Source organism: Uloborus diversus, chromosome 2, assembly GCF_026930045.1.
Source record: "Uloborus diversus isolate 005 chromosome 2, Udiv.v.3.1, whole genome shotgun sequence".
In the NCBI taxonomy this organism is placed as follows: domain Eukaryota; kingdom Metazoa; phylum Arthropoda; class Arachnida; order Araneae; family Uloboridae; genus Uloborus; species Uloborus diversus.
Genome location: NC_072732.1, coordinates 164,294,420 through 164,319,696, shown reverse-complemented (window position 1 = coordinate 164,319,696; position 25,277 = coordinate 164,294,420). Strand labels below are relative to the sequence as shown.

At 34.0% G+C, this 25,277-nt stretch overlaps 1 protein-coding gene across 1 annotated transcript in view; it reads right to left on the bottom strand.

The window, feature by feature from the left end:
• Positions 1 to 25,277, bottom strand: part of LOC129216641 (KICSTOR complex protein SZT2-like) — a 152,530-nt gene that overhangs the window by 93,941 nt on the left and 33,312 nt on the right. Inside the window, 7 exon segments of the mRNA XM_054850858.1 lie at positions 521 to 701; positions 1,840 to 2,058; positions 4,257 to 5,160; positions 14,361 to 14,602; positions 15,090 to 15,594; positions 18,585 to 18,882; positions 19,891 to 20,044. Of these exon segments, the coding sequence (XP_054706833.1) occupies positions 521 to 701; positions 1,840 to 2,058; positions 4,257 to 5,160; positions 14,361 to 14,602; positions 15,090 to 15,594; positions 18,585 to 18,882; positions 19,891 to 20,044 (2,503 nt within the window).

Here is a 25,277-nt window from a genome sequence, read left to right as displayed (position 1 = left end):
AAAAAAAATAAATAAATAAATGCTAGTGACATTTTATAATGCCATACAATCTATTTCAAATACACATTTCTTTTATTTTTTGATTGTATTCATAGCTTCATAGCCGAAGTCATCGAATACACATAATAACTACTTTAAAACAGCTGTTTACCACTAAAATAGGAAGGAAAAATAACTTTATGTAATACATACATTACTAAAAATTGATTACTATTACTGAGATAATCACAAAAAAATTTTTCAACACTTTTATCACGCAACTCTTTCAATGAGAATGCCACTCAAGGAATTTAGCTTAATGCTTGAAGTTATTTTGGTTAAAGTAGCTTTTGATTCGGCAATAGAAAAGACTTTAAAAAAAATGAAAGGTCAAAATGCCTCAAATCAGGCTCCATTTAATAGCTGATGAAGTCCAAATTAACTTTTAAAGATCAAAGTTCTCTCTGGTATAAGAACTTTTGCTACAAAAAGCCAAAAAGATTACAAATTTTTTTAAATAATAATAAATAATTTAATTTACCTCAGCATCATCCTGACCAAGATCAAAGAAAAAGTAATCTTTTCTTGATGGAATCATTTTAAAGGAATTTTCAATGATAGCAGAAAACTTTTCTTTTATATTGAGATGCTTTTGATGAAGATCTTCACACGGCTGATGTTTTTGCAGAAGAGATAAGGGGAAGAGACATTTTTCAGGTGTTCTGAAATGAAGTAATTCAGTATTGAAAAACAGTTAAATAAAACAATAGGCAAAACTAAAATTGTTTTCAGAATCTATATCATTAAAATATGAGTTTGTCCGTCTGTTTCAACATTTGTAAAACTGTATTTTTAACCATCAATCTGTTAAATCTATCAGAAGTAGTTTTTCGCAGAAACATTGTAGTATTTAAAATCTGATATCATGACAAAACAAAATGATTTGCATATTTGCCTGCAAGGTAAAATGAAGAGTGTACGTGAAATGTAGATAGGATAAAGTACAAACTTTGCAAAAAATAAACTGTTTTAAAACACTGCTCTGTGGAAAAAAAATGAATTTATTGAGCAGTATAAACTTATATACCTATTTAAAAACAGCAGGAGTATTTTTATGATTAATTTACAGAATTAAAGCAATAAAACAGCTGGGAGGCTATTCTTAGTTTTTAAAATATAAAAATATAAGAATTAAAATTTTCAACAATTAAGTAAAACTAGTTGCATTGCCTGGCTTTGCACGGTCCACCTCAAAAATGAAAGTTTTGTTCAGTGACGCGTATTCAACACTCAGGCTTGAATGAAAAAAAAAAACAGTAAAATTTTGGCCAGATTGCAATTGAAAAATAACCAAAAATTAAACATTTTAAATCATCCGATTACAGGAAAAGCCTTTAAAACAAAAGCCAGAATTTTACTTGTTCATATTCGAAGAAAAAAATGGCAACAGATCTTTTGTCTCAATGATTTTCTTCATGCTATAAATTTTAATAAAAACATTGTTGGAGAAAGTCGAGATGAAACACTAAATAATAATTTGAATGGAGGAAAGCCTTCGAAAAATAGGGATTTTATGTTGAAATCTAAGTGTCATAATTAATAGTTTTAAAATTGATATCTCCACTAATTATTATCCGAGGATTATGTTAAATAGCTAAACATAAAGACGGAAAAATTACAAATTGATCGATACCTGGTTCGATGGTCAGTTCACTGTCGTTTGGGAGAAGTAACTTAGACATAGATACATACATACAGACATAGATACAAAGGTACAAACACTCAGTTTTTAATTACATAAGATTAGGCTGCAGAAAAACTTTTGGACTCTGAAGAAAGCAAATAAAATCTTAATTTTACTTTTCAGTTTCAGTTTTATTATCATATGCAGTGGGGTCATCTTCTTCATTTGACAAATGCAGATGCCGTACAGAATTCTTTGTAGTGAAATCTTTCACATGACCACAAATCATGTAAACAAATTCTGTAATGTCAATTTCCAACAAGGACTCTTCACAAATACCATCTATTGCTGCAACAGCATCAAAATTGTGAACATTGTACCCCATTGTTAATGACCTAAAAATTCAAAACATGAATAATAACAAAATAAATCATGTAATGATTAAATTTATTACAATAAAGAACAAACTTTAAAATACTTTAAAAATTACAATATGAAGCCTGTAGATGTTGTTTACATTGATTTTTAAAAAGCTTTCGATAAGGCACCGCATGCTGCTCTACTTAGCAAATTAGCTGATATAGGAATAGGAGGGAAAACTTTCATTTGGGTAAAAAACTGGCTGACCGGAAGGAAACAAAGGGTAGTTGTAAGGGGAAATTATTCTAATTGGAGTGAGGTTTTAAGCGGGGTTCCTCAAGGATCAGTGTTAGGGCCTGTTTTGTTCATTGTTTTTATGAACGATATTCACAAAAATATTTCAGGAAACATGAATTGTTTTGCTGATGGTGTCAAAGTTATGGGGACTATAGAAAATGAAGAACAATCAAAACAGCTGCAAGAGGATCTAGATCATATTACGGAGTGGGCTGATAAATGGGGTATGGCTGTTAATATTGGGAAATGTCAAGTGCTACATTTAGTGGATGGAAATAAGTGTACAAGTTATTATTTGCAAGGTTCAGTCATTAGTCAGGCAGACAAAGTTACTGATCTGGGGGTCTTAATAAGCCAGGATTTAAAGTTTAGCCAACAGTGCAGCATTGCTAGTAACAAGGCCAATAAGATGCTTGGGTTTATCACTAGATCTATTTCAAACAAATCTAAAGAAGTTCTTCTGCCCTTATATAGAAGTTTGGTAAGACCTCATTTGGAGTATGCTGTTCAGTTTTGGTCTCCTTATCTTAAGAAAGACAATATATTGGAAAGGGTTCAAAGGCGAGCTACAAGGCTAATAAATAGACTTTCCCACTTAGACTATGATTCCAGGCTTAGAAGGCTAAAAATGTACAGTCTTGAGCAAAGAAGAGACAGAGGGGACATGATTCAGTTGTTTAAATTTATTAAAATGAAAGATGTTACGGGGCTGAAGTTTAGCACTGAAAACAGGACAAGGGGTCATTGTTATAAGCTATTTAAATCTCAGGATAACATGGATGTTGGGAAAAATTATTATTTTAGCAGGGTAGTGGAACCTTGGAACAGTTTACCAGAAGAGGTGGTAATGAGCAAGGAAGTAGATAGTTTTAAGAGGGCCATTGATCTTCACTGGGGATTGTAAATTGACTAGGACCAGTCTAGCTGGGCCCAGAGCCTATTGCTGGTCGTCACTTTTGTATTTGTATTATTTTGACATTATTAGTAACAGTGTTTTATGATTTTCAATTAATTTGAAATCAAAATTAAATCATGAATTTAAAAAAAAAAGTATATATTTTTGTTAAAACATGGAGATATATCAGCACTAAATTATACTTGTAAACATAAATAAGGGAACATAGGCGGCTCCACGGTTGAGTAATCCAGGCGACTGCACAGGTCTGCTCATTATTAGTGATGTACTGTAATGGGATATAGTTTCTTTAATAATTACTATTCGTCATTTATGCATATTTAGAGAACAAGCTTGATCTGGTTCAAGACTTCATTGGGTGTGGGGCTTCTTATAAATGCAAGACTGCCAAAATGTGTAATTTGTGGCCAAAACATGGAATTAAAATTTTCGAGTTTTAGGTTATTGTTATTTTGATTTTTAAACATTTTTGCATTGTGTTTCTCTGAAGTCAATACAGTTTTGTCCATGTTTTGAGACTTTAAAATTTTTATTAATTGTAATGAATAAATAAGAGTTATTAAGTCATCACAGAAAATTATGTAACATAATTTTATAAACTTCGATTAAACTAAGAAACCTAAAATTTCAAAAGTTATTGCTTTAAAAAATATTATTTTCATCTTCTCTTTTTTCTAGGACTAAATGGCATTGGATGTATGATTAGATGGATTAAAATGTCTGATAATTGTGTAAAATAATGTATATGCAGGATTTTATTAAGAAAAGATATTATTTAATGTGCATTAATCAGAGTTTTATAGATATTTAACATAAACAATAATAAGTATGTTTCTTTTCTATTATATAATCAGGGTCTCATAAAAGCAAATTGTCCATGGCCATGCAAGAGATAGGGTTGTGACTATAAGAGAAACAGGTAATGAACAATTCAATTTGAAAATTTTCTAGCCATGCCTCTGGCATTGTGCATCTATAGTACATTTTTAAAATTAGAAACTCTAAAAAAAAAGACTATACCTGTAAACACCATACACAAATGCTTTGGAGAAGGACTTGTCTAGAAACGAACAATGCTGCTTCATAATTTTGTTGTCTGAATCATCTTTATATCTTGGATGAGGGGAATCACTATCACTCTCAAGCTTCCCTAAAAAGACAATTTCTCCAGGATGAACATTTAAATCATAGTTCAGAGTCTCATAATCAAAAGTATGTTTCTCATAATGGTCTTTGATGTTTGCATTTTCCTTCTGCTGCACCAACTGGTCAACAATTAAAGAGGAGGAACAACTGTACACATAAACTGGAATATGAAGTGAGTGATATTCAGGCACTACAATCTGTTTACAATCAGTTACTGGTTCGCAAATTTCTGTTGTGCTGACATCTTCAGATCTTGAGAAGTCAGAAGCTAGTTCAGCAACATTAGAAACAGCATGCGTGTCAGTCTGTACAGCATTGTTTTCATTTTCAACAACAGTTGATGTAGGCTCAATTGGAAGAATTTGATGATGTAGTTTTCTGACATCTTTAAACGTAGCTGGCATCAGTGTTAAAATAATATGGGAAGGAGAACACCCTTTGATGAAGCATCTCCATTTAGGAACTTCTAATTTTTCAACTTCATCCAAAAGTTCTTGAGGATAATAACTTAACTCTCCACAAACTTCACAGTCTGCATCATTTATGAAAAGATTCAACCCAGGAGAATCTTTCGGTAATCTAATACGAGGATGCGGAAATGGTACAGTAGGATGATCAACAAGGTGTCGTTTCCGATGATGAATTTGAAAGAGAAATCTTAAACAATCAGATAATGTTAATTGAATTTCTTGATCATGGAAACACTTTTGGTTTTCAGCAAGGAAATTAAACATTATGTCATTTCCTCCAATCTCTTCAGCATTCACATCGCTTGAAGCTAAAAATGACACAAATATTAAATCAGCATACAATAATAATATGCATGAAAAAAATTGGATTATTTTGATTGTGACACTCACACACATATCACATTTTTAGGCCATTTGGAAGAATTAATCACTAATGGTCTGCAAATGGTGAAAAAGATGATGCTTGGTTAACAAAAGCAAATTGAGCATCTGCTCCATACTCGGATACCCCCAAAAAAATAGCTAAAGTGTGTTGAAAGGTTGTGTAAAGCAGAGATTCAGACAGCTGAACATGAACAAACACGTTTAATATGAAACATGGGGACACACACACAGCAAGACATAGAGAAAAGTAGTGAAGACCGGTATACAAGACTGGCTCTTTAAATAGAGTAGAGGGCAGATTTTCAGCATTCAATGATCATTTACAAACAGTAATAAGCTTTCTTCTAAGTCTGATGGTGGAATAAACAAGAAATTTTGCGAACTCTGTAGAAAGCAGCAAAAGTCTCCTCCAATAAGGAATAAGCACAGTTCTTGCTTTTAAACCAATCATGAGAGAGTGATTACTTCCAACACCAACCCTTAATCGCAGATTACAACACATCATAATGACATCAGTTCAAGTAATTTAAATTTCAGTAGAGCCTTAGTAAATATATCAGCAATTTGCTTATCAGTAGGAACATATTCAATATTTATATTTTCAACATTTAAAATATTTCTAACAAACTTTAACTTAACATCAATATGTTGCAATTTACCAGAATTATTTTCATTATTTATACATTTGATTGCAGACTGATTATCTTCATATATAACAATGTTATTCACAGTAAGAAATTCACATGTGATATTTTTAATACACAAGATCTAATAAAGACTTACCAATTGCGAGTACCTCAGCTTCAGTAGACGAAACAGAAATTGAGCTTTGTTTCTTCAAGCTCCATAAAATAGGACACTTTTTATAAAAAATAACATAACCTGAAACTGATTTGCGATCACGCAGATCTGATGCCCAATCTGAATCAACATACATTGCTAAATGAGCATTAGAGTCACAGTACTTATTATACACAATTTTATAGCCCGATGTACATTTTAAATATCTTAAAATCCTTTTAAGTCTGTTCCAAGGCGATTCTGTTGGATTCTCCTGCAATTGGCTGAGATAGTTTACAGCGAAGAGTACATCGGGTTGTGTTGTCATTGTAAGATACAATAAAGATCCAACTAGTTCATGGTAAGGTCCTTTAAAGACAGTTCCTTTCTCAAAGACAGCTGGAGTTGACTTTGCTTCTAAAGGTGTTGCACACGGCTTGCACTCACTCATATTAAATCTCTTCAAAATTTTAAGAATATACTCCTATTGATCTAACAATAATTTTGTTGGAGTAAATTCCAAACGAATTCCTAAAAATTCAGCTGCGGGTTCAAGTTTGAACATCTTAAATTCATTTTGTAGAAGTTTAATTACAATCATTATTTCTGATTCATTTGATACAGCAATAAGAATATCATAACATATAAACAAATTATTTTTCTTCCATTCACAATTCTGATGAAAATACACAGTTCTGAGTTTAAATGTTTAAAGTTAATTTTTAACATAAATTGCAAAAATCTGGAAAATCATTGTCTAGGAGCTTGTTTTAATCCGTATAAGTTTTTATTTAATCTGCACCTCTGCCAGATGAATCATTGAATCCTTGTGGTTGTTCCATAAAAACAATTTCTTGCAACTCACCATTTAAAAAAGCTGTTTTTACATCCATCACATAGGCCTTTAAACCTTCTTGAAGAATCAAAACTTGAACTAAATGTAAACAAGGCATCCCAATGACTGGCGAGTAAGTTTGCACTTATTGCTTTTGCTGGTCACCCCTTGCGCAAAATCTGGCCTTGACAGTTCCCGTCTCCTTCCTTCCTAAACACCCATTTACATGTAATGGGGGTCGCAATTTCAGAGAGACCTACCAGTTTCCAAGTTTTGTTTATCTGGATAGAGCGCAATTCTTCCCCTATCGCTGTTTTCCACTGGGCTTGTTCTTCTTTCGGCAGTTTTGATACGTCATGAAACAGGGGTGCCCATCCCCCCCAAGCTCAATGGCGCAAATTCCCCCCCAAAAATTTTCTTGTTTTCGAATCGTGTTAAACATAACAGTTTTTAGTGTCTAATTTCCAGTCAAATTTACTCGGGGGGGGGGGGGGGGGGGGGTAGCGCTAACAAATACCATTTGAACTGAAGTATTGTTGGATTTGTTGACCCACCTTGCTTTCCTGAATTTTACAATATGGATCTTGAGTAAACTAGTTTTGGGTACCCCTGTTTTTTGCTACACCTTATTTGCATTTTTTTTTTTTTTTTTGAAGTGTATGGATACTTACGGATAGATTGAATTCAACTTTCTGGCTTGGGATGGAAGCATCACGAGATGTATACAATATGAAACTTGAAACAGAAATTTATTGTCACTTAAATAGGGGGTCCGGGGGTTTCTCCCCCGGAAAATATTTTAAATTGTAGTTTTAAAACCACAGTTTTAGATAATCTCTGGTGACTTTGGGGGTATAAAAGGCTTGGTGGTCCCTTCCCGGTAATTTTTCAATATTGAAACTTTAATTGTGGTTAGTCTACCGTTGTGTTAAGGGGGGCTCTCCTTTATTTTCAAAATTGTAGTTCTAAAAATGCAGTTTTAGACTATCTGTGGTAATGTTAGAGAAAGAAGAGATCCTAGGACTCGCCCCAGTAAAATATATAAAATTAAAGTTTTAAAAACGTTTATCTATGGTTGGGGGCCAAGCAATTTTCTGAAATTGAAGTTCTAAAATCGCAATTGTAGCCGACCCTTGTAACGTAAAGAAAAAGAATTTTCGGAAGCTCATCCGGAATTTTTCTTGACATTGAAGCCCTGAAAACCAAATTTAAGACGATTTTTTAATAATGTTGACGAGAGTGGGGGAAAGAGAGGAAGAGGGGCGCTCTACTTAAATTTTCGAACTTGTAGCTTTAAAAATGCAGTTTTGATCGATCTTGATAATGTTAGTGGAAAGTGAATTTCGATGCCATTCCTCCGGCAATTTTTTGAAATTGATACTCCAAAAACGCAATTCCAGGCTTGTCTTTGATCGTGTTAAGAAAAGGGGGGCAATGAGGAAGGCTTTCTCTTATAAATTTTTCAAAATTGCAGTACTAGAAACGCAGTTTTAGATGACTCTTGATGATAATGAGGGTGTTATTCTGGCCTTACAATGGGATCATTCTCCTGGAAATTTTCCAAAATTGAAGTCGCATAGCCAAAAAAGATGAATCGCACACACCGTGACAGATATTTTTCGGAAATTCTCAAAATGGATTCAGCTATTCAGCGCACATCAAAAATCCGAACTCGAGAATTTTAACGAATCAAATATCCTTCTATACATATCAGAGATGGAAGAAAGTAAATGAAATTTATGAAAAATAATATAAACACCTTAAGAACAGACTGTTCCACTTCCATCAGCGAAAACCAACATCACTGAAAGTTTTAATAAAAATCATCTAATGATAAATTAAAACAATCAGTTTAAAAATGGTAGAGAAAATGGGAGTGAAGTGAAATGAAAAATTATTCATAAGCTTAAGCTAGTTAATGAAGAAAATACATTAATTGTCGATTGGAGGGATAAAAAAAATGTTATTCGTAAACTTCAAAGAAAGACCACTAGAGCACACTACTCAGAATTATTACAAAGAATAAAACATTTTTGACCTCTCTCCCTCTCATCACTGTCACATGTATTCATCATGCACAATTGTGCTACTTCTAGAAAATTTATAAAAAATTTAAAAGAAATCAAATCGTCTGATCCAGCTTTAAAACGGACACTAACTCCCTGCCGTCTGGGACGTTCCCTTCATTAAAAAAGAGACACAGTCATTAAATTTTGGAAAGAGTACCAGGGCCGTCGTCAGGTCACAAAACTGGGGGGAGGGGGTTTGTAAGCTTTTGGTGGCCCCTTAATTGTTTCAAACGCATGTTCCAATATGCAGAGAGAGATAAAATATGGCTTCTGGTTTAGCAGGGATAGTCAGGGATATTACTAGACCTTAGTACTAGCAATATAAATTTAATCGCTAGGATAACATTCAATCAGATTTAGGGGGTGTCGGAGGGCTACCTTCTTGCATTATTTCGAAATTGAAGATATAAAAACGCAGGCTTAGACTACATTTTAAGTTTGGGAAGAAGGAGAGTGGATGTCCAGGATAGCATCTTCAGATAATTTTTCCAAATTTAAGTTCCCAACGCAATCATACGTTATATTTAATTATGTTCAGAAGATTGGGTTCGGGAGCTCTCCCCCGGAATTTCCGGGATTGGAATCTATGGTGATGTTAAGGAAGAAAGAGAATCTGGGGCATCGTTCTATAATTTTTCCCAATGCAAACTTCAAGCACGCATTCCTAATTGTGAATTATTTCTGATTGCGACACACACGTAAAGGAGGGTTCGTAGGCTCTCCCTCGGGAAAAATTTGAAAATTGTATTTCGGAAAATGCAGTTTTAGACGATGTATGGTAATATTAAGGGCAAGGGCGACCCTCCCTCGAAATTTTTTGAAATTTTGAAAACTCAAAAACATGAATGTAGAGTTTTTTTTTTTAAATTTTGTGCACTACCAGTTACTTGAAATTACAGCTTCAAAAACGAAATTTAAGCCAACTTTCGATGAAAAGTGGTGGTGGGGGGGGGGGAGTTTTGAAGGGACTCGCGACCAGAAATGTTCCGTAATTGAAGCACTAAAACCGAGGTTTAAGACATTTTTCGATGATGTTGGCGAGAGAGGGGGAGGGGGCATTCTCTCGGAAAAAATACGATCTATAGAAACCGCAGTTTCAGAAGATTTTTGGTAATGTTAACAGGTGGAGAGATTCGAAGTCCTCCCGTGGCAAATTTTCAAAATTAAAATTTAATTAACGCAGTCGTAGACGATTTTCAATACTGTAAGAGGAATAGAAGGTTTGGTCTCCTCCGAAAATTTTTCTGAATTGAAACCTTAAAAATGAAATTTTTGAGGATCTACGGTAATATTTGGAGGAAAACACACACAGTTTCAGGATACCTCAGGGAGTTTTTTTAAATTAAAATCCAAGCGACGAAATTTATTCGACCTTGAATGATGATGAATGATTAATTGAGAGGGCGTTTCTCGGAGGTTACGTTGGGAGCACTCTCATGGTTTTTCGAAATTACTGTCCTAAATACTCAGGTGTAGGCCATCTTTAATGACTTAAGGGTACGGGGAAAAGGGTGGTGTTTGAGAACGTTTTCCGGGGATTTTTTCAAAACCTAAATTCTAAAAACTCACTTCCAGGCCAGCTTTGGGGACGTAAAAGGAAGGGTTTGGAGTTCTCCACTCTTCCTTTCAGTTTGGCTACGTTCCTCCTATCTTCATTGTAAATTTTAATTATTGATAAAAAATATTGTGGCAATATTTTCTTCCAATTTTCATTTGCCAAACACGATTGTTTACTTGGATTTTTTTTAGTAAAATTTTCAATTTCCCGACCTAATATTTTTGTTTTCTTGCAATACAAGTGTTTACGGCCTTAGAGAAAAGACTTTTAACATTTTGAACGGATGTAGTAATTTTCTGTGATACCTTAGGTCTCTGTTCCACTTCATGTTATTGTAAATATGCCACCTGCATCTCTTGATCAAGTTTTGATTTACTTACGATTTTTCCATTCAAACATTTAGAACTTTTGGTGTGAGTATTCATTACAATACTTATACTTTGAATCTCTTTGTATTTAAGTGTTTCTCTCTCTCTCTCTGTGTCTATTTCAAATTTATTTCGACGACCCATACATTTTTCTCCACTTAGCAATGATTTTCAGGAAAATATTTGTCATTAAAAAAAAAATAATATAATAAAAATATACGGGAATGTTTCGCGACCACTACCCTAAGGGTTGTCCTAATGAAGCTGTCCTATTTATTTTTGTATTTTTTTTTTTTTTAACTGAAGAACCATGAAGGATAGTTTTTTATGACCAAGGCCGCCGAGAGACAAGGCGTGCACCATGTTAGTTTTGTAGACGGTCCTCCCTCCCATTATGCTAATTTTACTCTATGCACAATACTTTAATTTAAGCCGAGCACACAGTTTCCAACTAGGCAGACATACTCACTCTGCGGCCTAGTGTACTGTACTGAATCCTTTTTCTTTTTTTTTTTTTTTTTTTTTTTTTTGAATGTTTGAAGTGTACATTTCCGCGGGCCTTACTTAGATACTCTTAGTAAAAGGATATCATGGATGCTACTAAATTGTATTTTAAGACTACGTTTTCTATTCAAATTTTACAGAAAAAGAAAACTTTTTGTCACTATTATTTCAATTGTTCATTTATAATTATAGGGTTGCCATCCAAATTTTGCTTCAAAATAGTTGCTTTAGTAGCCTAAATTGTAAAAAAAAGTCGCCTAAATAGTCTCCTCAGCACCATGATTAAGTTGCTTTTTTCACCTATTTAGTTGCTTTTTCCAATATCTTTTAACTATTTACAAATTCAAAAAATACTTAGTGTAACAAAATCACACAACAGAAAATCTTAAAACATAGCTATTTATAGTAAATGCAAAAAAAGAAAAAAAATCAAAACTTAATTTATGTTGATTTTTTTTTTTTTTTTTTTTTTTTTTCAATGCTGATTGTTGATTTGTGTACTTCAAAGTCTAGTCTTTTTTTAAAATTAAGAACTGTGAACTAAAATGAGACAGTTTTTTCATACTACTATTTAAATGTAATAATTAAGCAATAGCTATATAGGGAAAGTAATTAATGTAATAGGTAAAATGGCTTTTGAAATAAGCAAAGTAAACAACAAACTATAGTATAGGGGAGGGGGGCACATGTGAACATGGCACCATGACAACGTCAAGCAAAACATCTTGAAAAATTCTTAAATAATGGCAGGGCCAGTTCTACTTCTTAGCCTAACTTTTAGGGCAAGGACCCAGTTTATGTTCCTGTAGTGACAGGTTTTTTTGTTTTAGCAGATGCTGAAGTGATGTTATCAGACTTCTACATGTGAAAACACATTTTAAATTACCTAATAAGCTAAACTTAATTATTGCAAACCAATACATGAACATTCAAGTAAATTTATGACTGTTGTTAATTGTTAAATCAATTTTCATTTCATTTTTTTACATTTTATATTTTAATGCTATTAGTGATCACTTGAAGCAGTTTCCAGCTAAACGGAGTCAAATTTTCATTTTCATATGAATTTCTCCTAGAGTTCAATTTTTAGTTACGTTCATTTCTATGTGAACTTGAAAAAACAAGAAAATTAAATTAGAGTAGCTTTGAAAATATTTATTTTGGGAATAAATTTGAAGATAAACAAGTTTGCTAGCTTAAAATTTCGTTTTTGTACGAAAATACGTAACTAATAACAACTTAAGAACAAAGTTTTAAAAAAATTAAGAAATTATTGAAATAAAAAACCAAAATAAATTGCCCTAAGATTGCATAATTTAAAATATCTAAGACCTTTTAAAATAGTTCAAACACTAACCGGATGCTAAAAGATTTAAATTTCGAACACGGCATGCAATTTTCGGCGAAGCACGTGTTCGACGCTTGAGTGTTTGTTCTCTATATTTTCATTTCTATGTGAACTTTAAAAAACAGGAAAATTAAGTTCAAGTAGCTTTGAAAATATTTATTTTGGACATAAATTTTAAAGTAAGGAAGTTTGCTAGTTTTAATTTTCGTATTTTTACGAAAATACGTAACTAATAACAACTTAAGAGCAAAGATTTAAAAAAAATTAAGAAATTATTGAAATAAAAACCAAAATAAATTGCCCTAAGATTGCAAAATTTAAAATATCTAAGATCTTTTAAAATAGTTCAAACTCTAACCGGATGCTAAAAGATTTCAATTTCGATCACGGCATGCAATTTTCGGCGAAGCCCGTGTTCGACACTAGAATGTTAACAAACAAGAACGGCTTTAGTTTTTTGCCGTACAAATTAGGATAACTTAAGTCAAAGCACTGGAGATCATTATTAATAATGCAATTTTATTACAGAAAACGAAAATTGAGCTTTAGGGGAAAAAAAAAAATCACAATGTGCATCATGTTTTTAGTTTTGGTTTCGCAGAACTTACGATTTTTTTTCGGGTAGGATGGTGGGAGGCATATTAAAGTAATTTTAGACTTAAAAAAGAAAAAAAATGATAATTTAACTTAAAAATTTGATTGATTTGAAAATTTTAAAATTTCCGAGAAAAATCGGATAAAAAGTCTTTAAAAACCAAGACAAAAACCGGCGATCTATCCCTGTTATAATGTAAAGTAAATAATATCTTTAAACACTTTACAATCCTTGATCCTTGGTAAACACACAAATAAGAAACAACTGCAATCCTTGGACTAACAGAAAACAATCTAAAAATAGTTTAACTGGAACAAAATAACAGTGAATAAAGGGAAAGTTCAAAAGAAGATTCTTTTAGCTCAGACTTTCTACCCCCCCCCCCCTTTTTGCATTTGAATTCTACCTCAGTAGATCGACGCGTTCGCCGCGGCAAAACGCTATTGGCTGAAAACTGTATGATGCAATCTCCATGGTGTGTTAGAATGCAACTGGTTGGCTCAAAATCGTTCTTCCAAATTCTTTTTCAATAAATTTCATAAAATATGAAAAAATAGTCGCTTTTTATTGCAAAAAGTCGCCGTTTTTTTAAAAATAGTCGTTTTTGGCCTGTTTTTTGCCAAAAAAGTCGCCATAGTCGCCTAAGGTAAGAAATAGTCGCAAAAGTCGCCTTTTTAGTCGCCAATGGCAACCCTATAATTACTATTTTATTTCTTTTAAAACAACGAAGAGTTTCAATTTTTCTTTGTTACTTGCATCTCTAAAATGATATTGGTGACCCCACTTCTGAAAAACTGTGGGAGGGGGGTGAACATCCCCCCCTTCGCGATGTCTCTGAAGAGTACGTGGAAAAAGTATTATTAATGCATATATATCTTGTTGAATGAGTTTAAATATTTTTTCTTTCCGCAATTAAAAAATTTCATATTCCCCCAAGAAAAAAAAATCCCCCCCAAAAATTTTGATGGCGCAACTTGCGCCATAATCCCCCCTGTGGGCACCCCTGTCATGAAAGGTCAATTCCTCTTCTGTTGTGAATATCATTTCGTACTGTTCTGGTTTCTTACTTTCTCTTTCTGACCGGCGCGGGGATGCTGCAGGGACTCCTTTTCCTTTTTCCTCGTCTTTTTCTTCTCTTTTGGAGAGCTCGTCTGTTGAATTACTTCTATCTTGCACATATACTTTGTTTTCATTGAAGCGAACAATACGTGACACAATAACTCTATGCATATCAGGATCCATTAATTGATATCTCATACTAAAATATCCAATGATGATCATTCGTTTAGATTTCAGATCTAATTTTTGTCTGCGAGAATCAGGTACTTTAACACAAACATCACAACCAAATAATTTAATTTGATTTAAATTCGGTTTCAGAGAGTATTTCAGTTCATACTAAGCATTAATGATAAGCATTACTTATCATTAATGCTTGAACTGGGGATTCTATTATGAATATATGCTGCAACTTGAATGGCATATCCCTAACAGTTCTTAGGTAAATTTGCATCACATAAAAGTGCACAGGCTTTATCAAAAAGTATTCTGTTTAGTCTTTTAGAAACTCTGTTTAATTTGTGAGTTAAAGGGGGCAGGGATCTATCATAAAACCAAGTTTATTTGCTGTCAATTTAAGCTCACCTGAAACATTCCTGAGTGTTGTCACAATGAATTTTTCAAACTCTTTCATTCAATCTGAGAAACTTTTTGATTTTCACGGGAACATCACTTTTCTTTTTAAGAAGACAAACTTCACAGAGAGAGAATAATCATCAACTAATGTTAACACATACCTTTCACCCGCTTGAGTTGGTGAGTTGAGCGTACCGCATAGGTCAGAGTGAATTGTCATCATTGAAAATTTTTCTCTCTTTCGGTTTCCTACTTCTATAGGATTTGCAGATTGTTTCGCTAACACAGAATTTTTACAAAATATATCACTTGTTGGTAATCCTACTTTGCTCAGAACATGATTTCTAGAGTGTCCTAACTTGCAATGCCACAGTTCAGCTCCATTTTTTTCAGCAACAAAGGAATTGGAAACATTGGGAACAAAATCATTTGCATATTGACCTATTGAATTCAGTTTGCACAAAACAAAATTTAAATTTCCATTTTCAACGACTGCTTCATCATTTTTGAAGCTCAAAGTACACTGCTTGACACTTGTTGGTAATCCTACTTTGCTCAGAACATGATTTCTAGAGTGTCCTAACTTGCAATGCCACAGTTCAGCTCCATTTTTTTCAGCAACAAAGGAATTGGAAACATTGGGAACAAAATCATTTGCATATTGACCTATTGAATTCAGTTTGCACAAAACAAAATTTAAATTTCCATTTTCAACGACTGCTTCATCATTTTTGAAGCTCAAAGTACACTGCTTGACATTGAAAATGCAACACCAAGAAGAAGTGGTCAGAAAGCGATGAAATTTGTAAAAAAGACAGAGACAGCAAGGAACACTAAATGATCTTAATTTCAAAATGATAGGCAGAATACAGAGTGGGAAAGCGTCGGCTCAGTAGGATGTAGGACCACGGCGGACAGCGATACGCGAAGAAACACATCTAGGCATAGAGTCAATAAGGGTGGGGATGGTGTCCAGAGGGATGGCTCTCCATTCCTCTTCAACCATTTGCCACAGTTCTTCTTATGAATGAGGCAGGGACAGAGTCTGCAAACGGCATACAATCACATCCCCCACATTTTCGATTGCTGACAGGTCAGGAGAGTATGGTGGCCAAGGAAGCATCTGTGTGCCTTAGAGAGCATGTTGGCAGATGCGAGCACTGTGTGGTCGGGTGTTATCCTACTGAAAAATTGCATTAGGTAGCCCTTGAAGGTAAGGGATCGCCACCAGCTGCAGCATATTATCCAAGTATCGTTGGGCCGTCATAGTGCCCTGAATACGAACTAGAGTGATATGGAATTGTACGCAATTGCACCCCAAACCATTATGCCATGTTGTCGTGCAGTGGGACGTTCCACAGTTACTGCCGGATTAGATCTGTCTCCACGTCGACGCCACACACGTATGCGGCGACTATCACTGGATAAACAGAAGCAGTATTCATCTGAGAACGCGACATTTTGCCATTCTGTCACCCACATCACTCTAGTCCGGCACCATACTAAACGTTGCTGTCTATGTTGTGGGGTCAATGGCAGTCTTCTTAGCGGACTCCTTGATTGCAGACCACATGCGACCAAACGACGGGAAATGGTTCTGGTTGACACGGGAACATTCAGGGTATTTTGCACCTGCTGCAGAATCGAGGAACAAGTGACTTGTGGGTCTGCTACCACTTGTTGGTGGATGCGCCGATCCACGCATTCTGATGTCACTCTGGCTGCCCCTGCACCCCTCAATCTTGCCACATTTTGTTGTTCCAACCATCTTCGGCAGAGCCAATCCATGTGGGTATCAGTTGCGATTTGATGTACAGACCAACCTCCCCTTCTCAGTTCGATAACAATACCCCTCGTAAAATCGTCTATCTGCTGGAAATGCCTTCGTTGACGGCGGCCTGGCATTCTCTCGTGTTACACGTCTCCCCCAAGACAAAAACAAAATTTCTTCGATAATTCTCCAGTCAGAAATAACGACACAAATATTGCCCATTCTGCAAGTTCCTTCCCTTATATTACTTTACGTGGTCGGAGAGCTGCGCATTTCATACCATTTACATAACGCAGTGATGTATGTCTGCTCTAAAATTTGAATAAATTTCTGAACACTCCTTCTTGGTGTTGCATTTTCAATGTCGAGTAGTGTATATCCATCTTTTTGAATCTTTTTCAATGAAATGAGGTTTCCATTTAGTTCTGGAACGTATAGCACATCTTTTAGTAGGATTTCTTGCACACTGTTACCTAATACACGGCAAATAGTTCTTATAACTTTGACTTCTAGATTACTGGATTTTGCAGCGCATGACACAATTCCTGATGATAGCTTTAACTCTTCAAACCATACACAATGTGCAGACATATAAGCTGTAGATCCGCTATCCACTATAAATGATCAATGTTCTATTTCGCCAACCACGAAAGTCACCACAACTTTTTTTTTTCTCCATTTTTTGATGAAGTCTTATTTCCTGTCTGGGCTGTGCAATTCCTTTTAAAATGTTCTTTTCTTCTGCACTGGTAGCAAGTTATGTTACTTCTACAAAATTTTGCAATGTGTCCTGTTTTGCAACACGTTACACACTATCCGATGATTTGTAGAAAATGCAGCACCATTTGATAACTCTGTTTTCCAAGATTTGGGCCAAGACAAGATGATATCTAATCAGCGCTTCAGTATCCAGAAGACAACTGCAAACAAACTCTAAATTCAAGTTTTCCAAAGGCTGATTTTCTATTGCAGATTTCGAAGAGTCATACTCTGTTAGAAGTGACATCAAAAGATAGACAATACTGTCCATGTCACTCACTTTAACACCACACGATTTCCATTGGGTAACGAGTCTGTTCACTTCATCAATATGCTCCTGCATGGACCATTTCTTTTTCATTTTCAAAGTTGAAAGTCTCTTTCTCACCAATATTTGACAATTACTTCAGTCCAAGTGTTTTCTTTAGAAAGCAAAATTAAAACTTTATCAGTGAGAAATAATAACATCAAGGAATAGGTCTTCTTACTCGGTAAAAGTTTATTAGCTTTCGCAGAATCCTCTTCACGTTCCAAATACTCCTCTAAGTTCTTAGCTGCAAAGACTTTTTCCCTTCTTCTGCACTACACAGAGAAATCAATTCTGGCAAAAGGCTAAATGGAATATTTTACCTTGTCCCCCATATCACTACGCTACTGCAGTGATTTAGAGCTGGGTGAAACTTAGAAATACGCTGAAACCACGCTCTGTTGTTGAAAGGTTGTGTGATTCAGACAGCTGAACATAAACAAACACGTTTAATACGAAACATGAGGTCACACATACAACAAGACATAGAGAAAAGTAGTAAAGACTGGCAAACAAGACTATGGCTCTTTAAACAGAGTAGAGGGTAGATTTTCAGCATCCAATGATCATTTACAAAGAGCAACAAGCTTTCTTCTAAGTCCGATGGTGGATTAAACAAGAGATTTTGCTAACTCCCTAGAAAACTGCAAAAGTCTCTTCCAATAAGGAATAAGCAGTTCTTGCTTTTAAACCAATAGAGAAAGCGATTACTTCCAACAAAGTGTATTCTATTAAATTATATTAGTATCAGGGTTGGCAAATTGCTTCCAAAATAACAACTTAACTACCATATTTTAAAATCCAAAAACTTTAACGTACCTTCATGAAGTGCTGAAAATATTATTTCTGTTTGTGGGCTTTTAGGCAACAAACTCATCAGATCAAAGCAATAGGGAATGACATATGTATTTGCATGAGCAGAGCGAGAGTTACTCTGAGAAGTAAGGAATGTTGGAATAGACACAGAGAATGGTAACTGAGGAAATACAGTTGTGTTCTCAATAGTAGTTTCAAGTGCAGATTGCTGATGTGATGTTTTATTAATTTTCTGGCAAAGTGAACATAAATGCTCCAAAGTTGTTAGAACAATGTTGATTTCCAAATCTCTTTTATGTATCTGTAAAAACAAGATGAATTCTTTAAAAGCACAAAATTTTATTGCTGTGTATTATGTATACTATAAACAGTTCAAAGTTTTATTTAGAATGCATAATGAGATTTGATTCTTAATTGGAGAATAGCTTCGTGATAAGTTTGAGAATTTCAAAAGAGTGATCAATACTTGATGAAAAAATCTAAGAGAGTCTTGGAAAAAATTCTAAAACTCCCGCGTATTAAAGCATGCAAAAATCTTAAAATTAGTTGGACATATGGTTTCAGCAAATGAGTAGTAAAACATGTAAACAAATGATTTCTTTGCAGAAAAAATAAATTGAATAATACTACAAAACAGTAATTAAAAAAAACTAACCCATGCATTTCCATAACAGAATAAATTGCACATTTTTTAAAACTGTTTCTAATGTAAAAATAAACCATTCCAATCTTTAAACAATTATTAAACTTTAAATAAATATTAAAAACTCATTTATTTATTTTTACAGTATCATAATGGATCAGTATCTGGCAATTTTTTAAATTATATAGTAAGTTTTACATTCAGATTCTAATCATTGATTAAATGGACTCAGCACATTTATCATACCTTTTCACAGACTAAGCAGCATAAAAGAAACTGAGAAAGGATATAAAGTCTATGTTGCAATATCTCTCGTAAACTTTCTCCAGAGAGAAAAAATAAAAAACAAACACTTCAAAAGGAGTGATTTATCACATGACCCATTCTATAAAAGTACTTGTTGGCATATGATATTGTTTACATGAGAGAAAGCCCAATGTTTCAAACACTTAAAAAGTAAAAAATTGAAATTAAAGGAATAAAATACTAACCGGAATTCAAAATTGATCATTTTTGAATTTAATATACAATTACTGTAGTCATAGAATTGTAACCTCTTATTCTTGCACATACAAATATTACATATGAATTATCCAATACAATTCAGATATGCTTCATTAAAACAAAAAAAAAAGAAGATTCTTACAAATTTTTAATTATACTTACAGCAGAAAGAATTTCTGGAAATGACAAATTATTTAGGTAATTAGACTTAGAATTTAAGATTGTCTTTCCAAACTGAGGTTCAACCCAACACTCAGTAATAATCTGAAGTTCTCCGTCAGCTTCAGTTAGCTCGTTTTCATCATCATCTGATATGCTAAAAAAGTCAAAGAAAAAAATAACCAAATCCTAATTAACTTCATTTATTTAATCTAAAATTTTTATTTTTAATCAATCTGTATTCAGAAAAAATATCTAAAATCATTAAAAAGATTAACAAGCGTGAAAGGAATCAAATCTTGTTTTATTTCATAAAATAATATTTGTGGAGGTGGAAAATCATTTGTCATCAAATTCAAATCCGAAAAAGGAGGGCAATCAGAAAATAAATTACTTCCAATGCAATAGTACTTAAAAATACAGTAAAACACAGATTATTAAGCCTGTTGGAACTGGAATAAGTTTGGATGAGCCAAAGTTTGAATAATAGAATGTGCAATTTAATGAATGATTATGTCCGCACAATGCCAAAACTGCTGAAAATATTAAATTTTTACAGAGGAAATTTTTTTCAAATACAACAGTTGTTTTTTACTTAATTTGATAATGAATCTGTAAATTTAAAAAACATTGTATGAGCAAAATTTTACTTCACACTTATCTAGGTCTGGTAACTGTTAAATGTTTATAAATTATGTAATTATTTCCTTTTTACAATTCTATAACTTAAAGCTAGTTTCTATTTTTATAAATATGTTATTTATTTTCAACAGTTGGGAGTAGCAGGAGAAAGAAAATGTTTGCAGAAATGGGCTATAAAAAAAATCAGACAGCAAGCAGCATTTGCAGCCAGTCACTTTTTATGGTCACTCTGGACAGCAGAAGTCAAGTGTAAGAAACAATAAATATCTCCTTACAAATATTAAATTATTATTATTATAATCACTATTCGCCGCTAGAGGGCGCTACAGTTGCTGGGGAGTGTTTTTGCTGCTCCTGAGATAAGTGATTTTTTACTGTAATTGTTTATTTTACTACTTTAGTTTCAGTATTTTTATTGTATTTTATTATATAATTAAGTATTCTTGTGCTTTTAAGTCTTATTTTTGATTTACTTGCTTTCTTAAAGTGTTTTTCTATTCTGTGTAGCTAAGCCTAAATTGTGCTGATTTCTTGTTAAGCCTGACTGCTCTGTTTAGGGTGTAACTTGTTTATTTTAATTTACTGCTTGTCTTAGGATTTAGTAATATTTGTATCTTTTACTTCCAATGCTTTCTAATTCTAATAATTAGCAATATTTCTCCAATTTTGTATTTTTGTATTGACTTTTTAAGTGTACCATTTTGAGCTAGAATGGGAGTTATATGCATAATGAAGGAGGTTAAAAGTGGTAAAGGGGACAAGTGGATTTCTTGTGACCTATGTCAGATGTTCTGCTTGTTTAAGGGGAAGGATGAGTCTGAGAAGGATTTCATTTGCACAAATTGTGTTGAACTCTCAGCAATCAGAGTTAGGATGCTTACTTTGGAGGGTGAGTTAGCATTAGCCTGTAGGCGTGTAGATGGGGTAAACACTCCAGAGGGAAAGGGGGAAGTTAGCAAAAAGGAGGTTGGCATTAGCTCTGTGTTAGATAGTGGGAATATTCCAGAATTAAAGGAGGAAGTTAGTAAAACGGATGTGGGAATTAGCTGTGTGTTAGATAGTGGGAAAATTCCAGAGGTAAAGGGGAAAGTTATTGCTGAGGCGACTGACTGGGAAACAAAGGGTATAATTTTGGGAGATTCAATGGTGCGTGAGGTGGGAAACTCAATAGGCAGAGTTAGATGTAAGGTGGCTATATGTTGTTTGCCAGGGGCTCGGGTGAGAGATGTAAATAGGGTTGCTGAAAAGAAGGGGGTATTTAATAAAGAGGATGTAGTTACTTTGTGGGTGGGAACTAACGATGTAGGCCATAGTAACAATGATGAGTTTACAAAGGAATGGGATTCCCTGTTGGACAAAGCAACCAACTGTTCGGCAAATGTCCAAGTGGTTGGTTTGCTTCCCAGGTATGGAGTGCATAGGAGTTGGTTAAACCAACGGGCTAGGTGTATGAACCTGGTATTCAAGGAAATTTGCGTTAAGCGTAGTATCAGGTTTATTGATGTGTGGAGTAGATGTAAACGAGATTGGATTGCTAGGGATGGCCTACATCTGAGCTCTACAGGGGTCAAAATGGTTAGTGGTTTGGTTTTAGAGGCTTCAGAATCAAAAAACTAAGTTGGAATGGGGGGCATGGTTTAAGGAGCAGAATTCGAAAGGGTACTAACTATCAGGATTTTAGTAGAAACGGAAATAGGGTGGCTAATAAGAGAAAAGATTTTAACACTTGGGATTCAAACAATCGTGCAGCATTAAATAAAAGTAAGATGGGCTTACTTAAGGTTTTTTATACAAATGCTCGTAGTATTAGGAACAAGATGGAAGAATTGAAAAGCATAATTATAGACGAGAGGTTGGATATTATTGAAAATACCGAGACATGGGCTACCGAAAGTGATGATGATTTATTATCTATTGCTGGGTATAATTTGTTTAGACAAGATAGAGTAGGTAAAAGAGGTGGTGGGGTTTTATTTTATGTCAGAGACACTTTAATTTGCAACGAATTGGTAATTAATGATAAACCTAATGAGATTGATATGATTTGGCTGGAGTTGATTAGTAATAGGGGCAAAAAACTACGTTTGGGGAATATTTATAGGCCACCCAATTTAAGCCAGGGTCAAGACGAACAGATGTTTAGTATTATTAGTGACATTTCTAGCAAGGGGTCAGTCATCATAATGGGAGATTTTAATTTTCCAGGAATTGATTGGAATAATTTTTACCATAGTAATAGCAGAGAAGAGGATTTTTTGAAAGTAATTGTTGACTGTTTCTTAGATCAAATTGTAATTCAGGGTACTCGATAGGACGCGATTTTAGATCTAGTTTTCTGCGACATGGAAGGCTCTGTTCAGGGGTTATGTGTAGGGGAACACATTGGAGATAGTGACCACAACAGTATTAGGTTTGGGATTAAATTTGATATGCACAAAGTAGAGAATTTTAGGTTTGTGCCCAATTTCAGAAATACTGACTTTGTGGCACTTCGGCAGAGTTTGAAAGCAGTTTTTTCTTCTCGATTGGACAATAGCGATGTGAATCTTCAGTGGGCAGAGTTTAAGGAAAATCTAGCGAATACGGTTAGGGATCATGTTCCTTTTAGGAGAAAGGGTGTCAACACTTAAATTTGGCCAATGTGGTTCTCCAGGGAAACTAAAGACGCTCTAAATTACAAGCAAGCTGCTTTTTATAGGTTTAGAGAAACAGGTCACAGTGCAGATAAGCTCCAATATTGTAAGGCAAGGCGTAAATTTAAGTATTTGGTATGGATTCAGAAAAGAGAGTTGGAGCAAAGACTGGCAGATAACATAAACAGGAATCCCAAGAGGTTTTTGCATACGCTAATTCGGGGAAAGTTCGAAATAGTCATATTGGGCCACTGGTTGATGAGCACGGAATTTTAATTCAGGACGATAGTGATATTGCTAATGTTCTTAATAACTTTTTTCGAGTGTTTTTAACGATAACTGTATCTCAACAGTTGATACCAACAAGACACAAGCTATAGTACAGCTTGAGGACTTTGTATTTTCCAGGGATGACGTTTTACTTCATTTGAAAAAAATTAAAGAGACTAAGGCTCCGGGGCCAGATAATATTTATCCGAAAATTTTAGTTGAATGTGCAGAGGAATTAGCAGATGTAATCGCAAACAAATTAGGCTTAGAAGGCTAAAAATGTACAGTCTTGAGCAAAGAAGAGACCGAGGGGACATGATTCAGCTGTTTAAATTTATTAAAACGAAAGATGTTACGGGCTAAAGTTTAGCACTGAGAACAGGACAAGGGGTCATTGTTTTAAGCTATTTAAATCTCAGGCTATCATGGATATTAGGAAAAATTATTATTTTAGCAGGGTAGTGGAACCTTGGAACAGCTTACCGGAAGAGGTGGTAATGAGCAAAGGAGTCGACAGTTTTAAGAGGGCCATTGATCTTCACTGGGGATTGTAAATTGACTAGGACCAGTCTAGCTGGGCCCAGAGCCTGTTGCTGGTCGTCACTTTTGTATTTGTATTTAAATATCTCAGCAGTGAAAAGGTTAACAAATTGAGAGATAGGGTATTCAGATAATTGGAAGTTTGGTTAACTGGAGTTTGCTTAAGCAGTACTCTACCGCATTTCACTTATGAACTTAAAAATAAAATGTAAGAAAGAATAGAATACAAAGAAATTAAGCCTTCAAAACATTTATGCCATTGAAAAAATCAGAAAACTGAATGAACTTACTATTATCATTAAATAACAGCATCATAGTTACTTAATTTTTTACAACTTTTGACAAAATAAGTATGAAAATAGTTAGCAAGGAAAGATAGTCACTAATAATTAAAAGCTCATGAATGATGAGGATTAAATTTCTCATTGCTTTAATACAACCCTTCAAAATAGGGATCAATTTCTAGGTTATATTCTTTAAACTACTGAAGAAGTGGCAAAATTAACTATATAATATTTATTTTTCAAACTTTATGTCAAAGTTGATAAACTATTTCCAATTTATACCATCACTTATGGAAAATCAAAGAATTTTCATAACGGTGTTGCCCTGAAAATTCAATTTACAATACTTCTAAGAATAAGACAAATGCTTATTTCAGAGCCTTGAAGCAATGCAATTTGACAAAAAACGAATATTTTACTACACAGTCAAACTTAAAATTGCAGCTCTGCTTGTCGTAAGCACAGGTACAAAAATTGCTCCAACAATTTTACTATTGCCAGGTTTTAGACCAGCATTTCTTAATTTCTTTGATAAGGAGAACCCTTTTTAATATTCATTTTCCTCGCAGAACCCTTGGTGTATTTTCAACAGCACAGTTTGAAAGCAACATTCAAAAATGGCTTACTTGCAATAAGAACGAAAACTATTCCAAATTAGCAAAAATACCCGGCATTGCCTGGGTCAGTAATAATTGTGAGAAACAATCGCTACTTTCTTTTGTTTTCTGTTTTAACTGAAAGAACTCGAAACACACTACTTTGACGTGATAAAAAATCGAGTTTCGTCCTCATCCATAAAAATAAAATAGCAGTTAGGTATAAAGAAAGAACGAGTATTCATTTAGAAACGAAAGCGGGAATAGAAGCATATAAAAATTTGAAGAATTTCCAAAATATGAACTGAAAAAAACAAAGATCACTAAAAAAATCATGTGTTTTATTTAATTAAATAGTACACACACAAAAAAAAAAGAAAAAAAAGCTCTCTATCTGTCCCTTAGTGTGCAAAAAGTAGAGTATC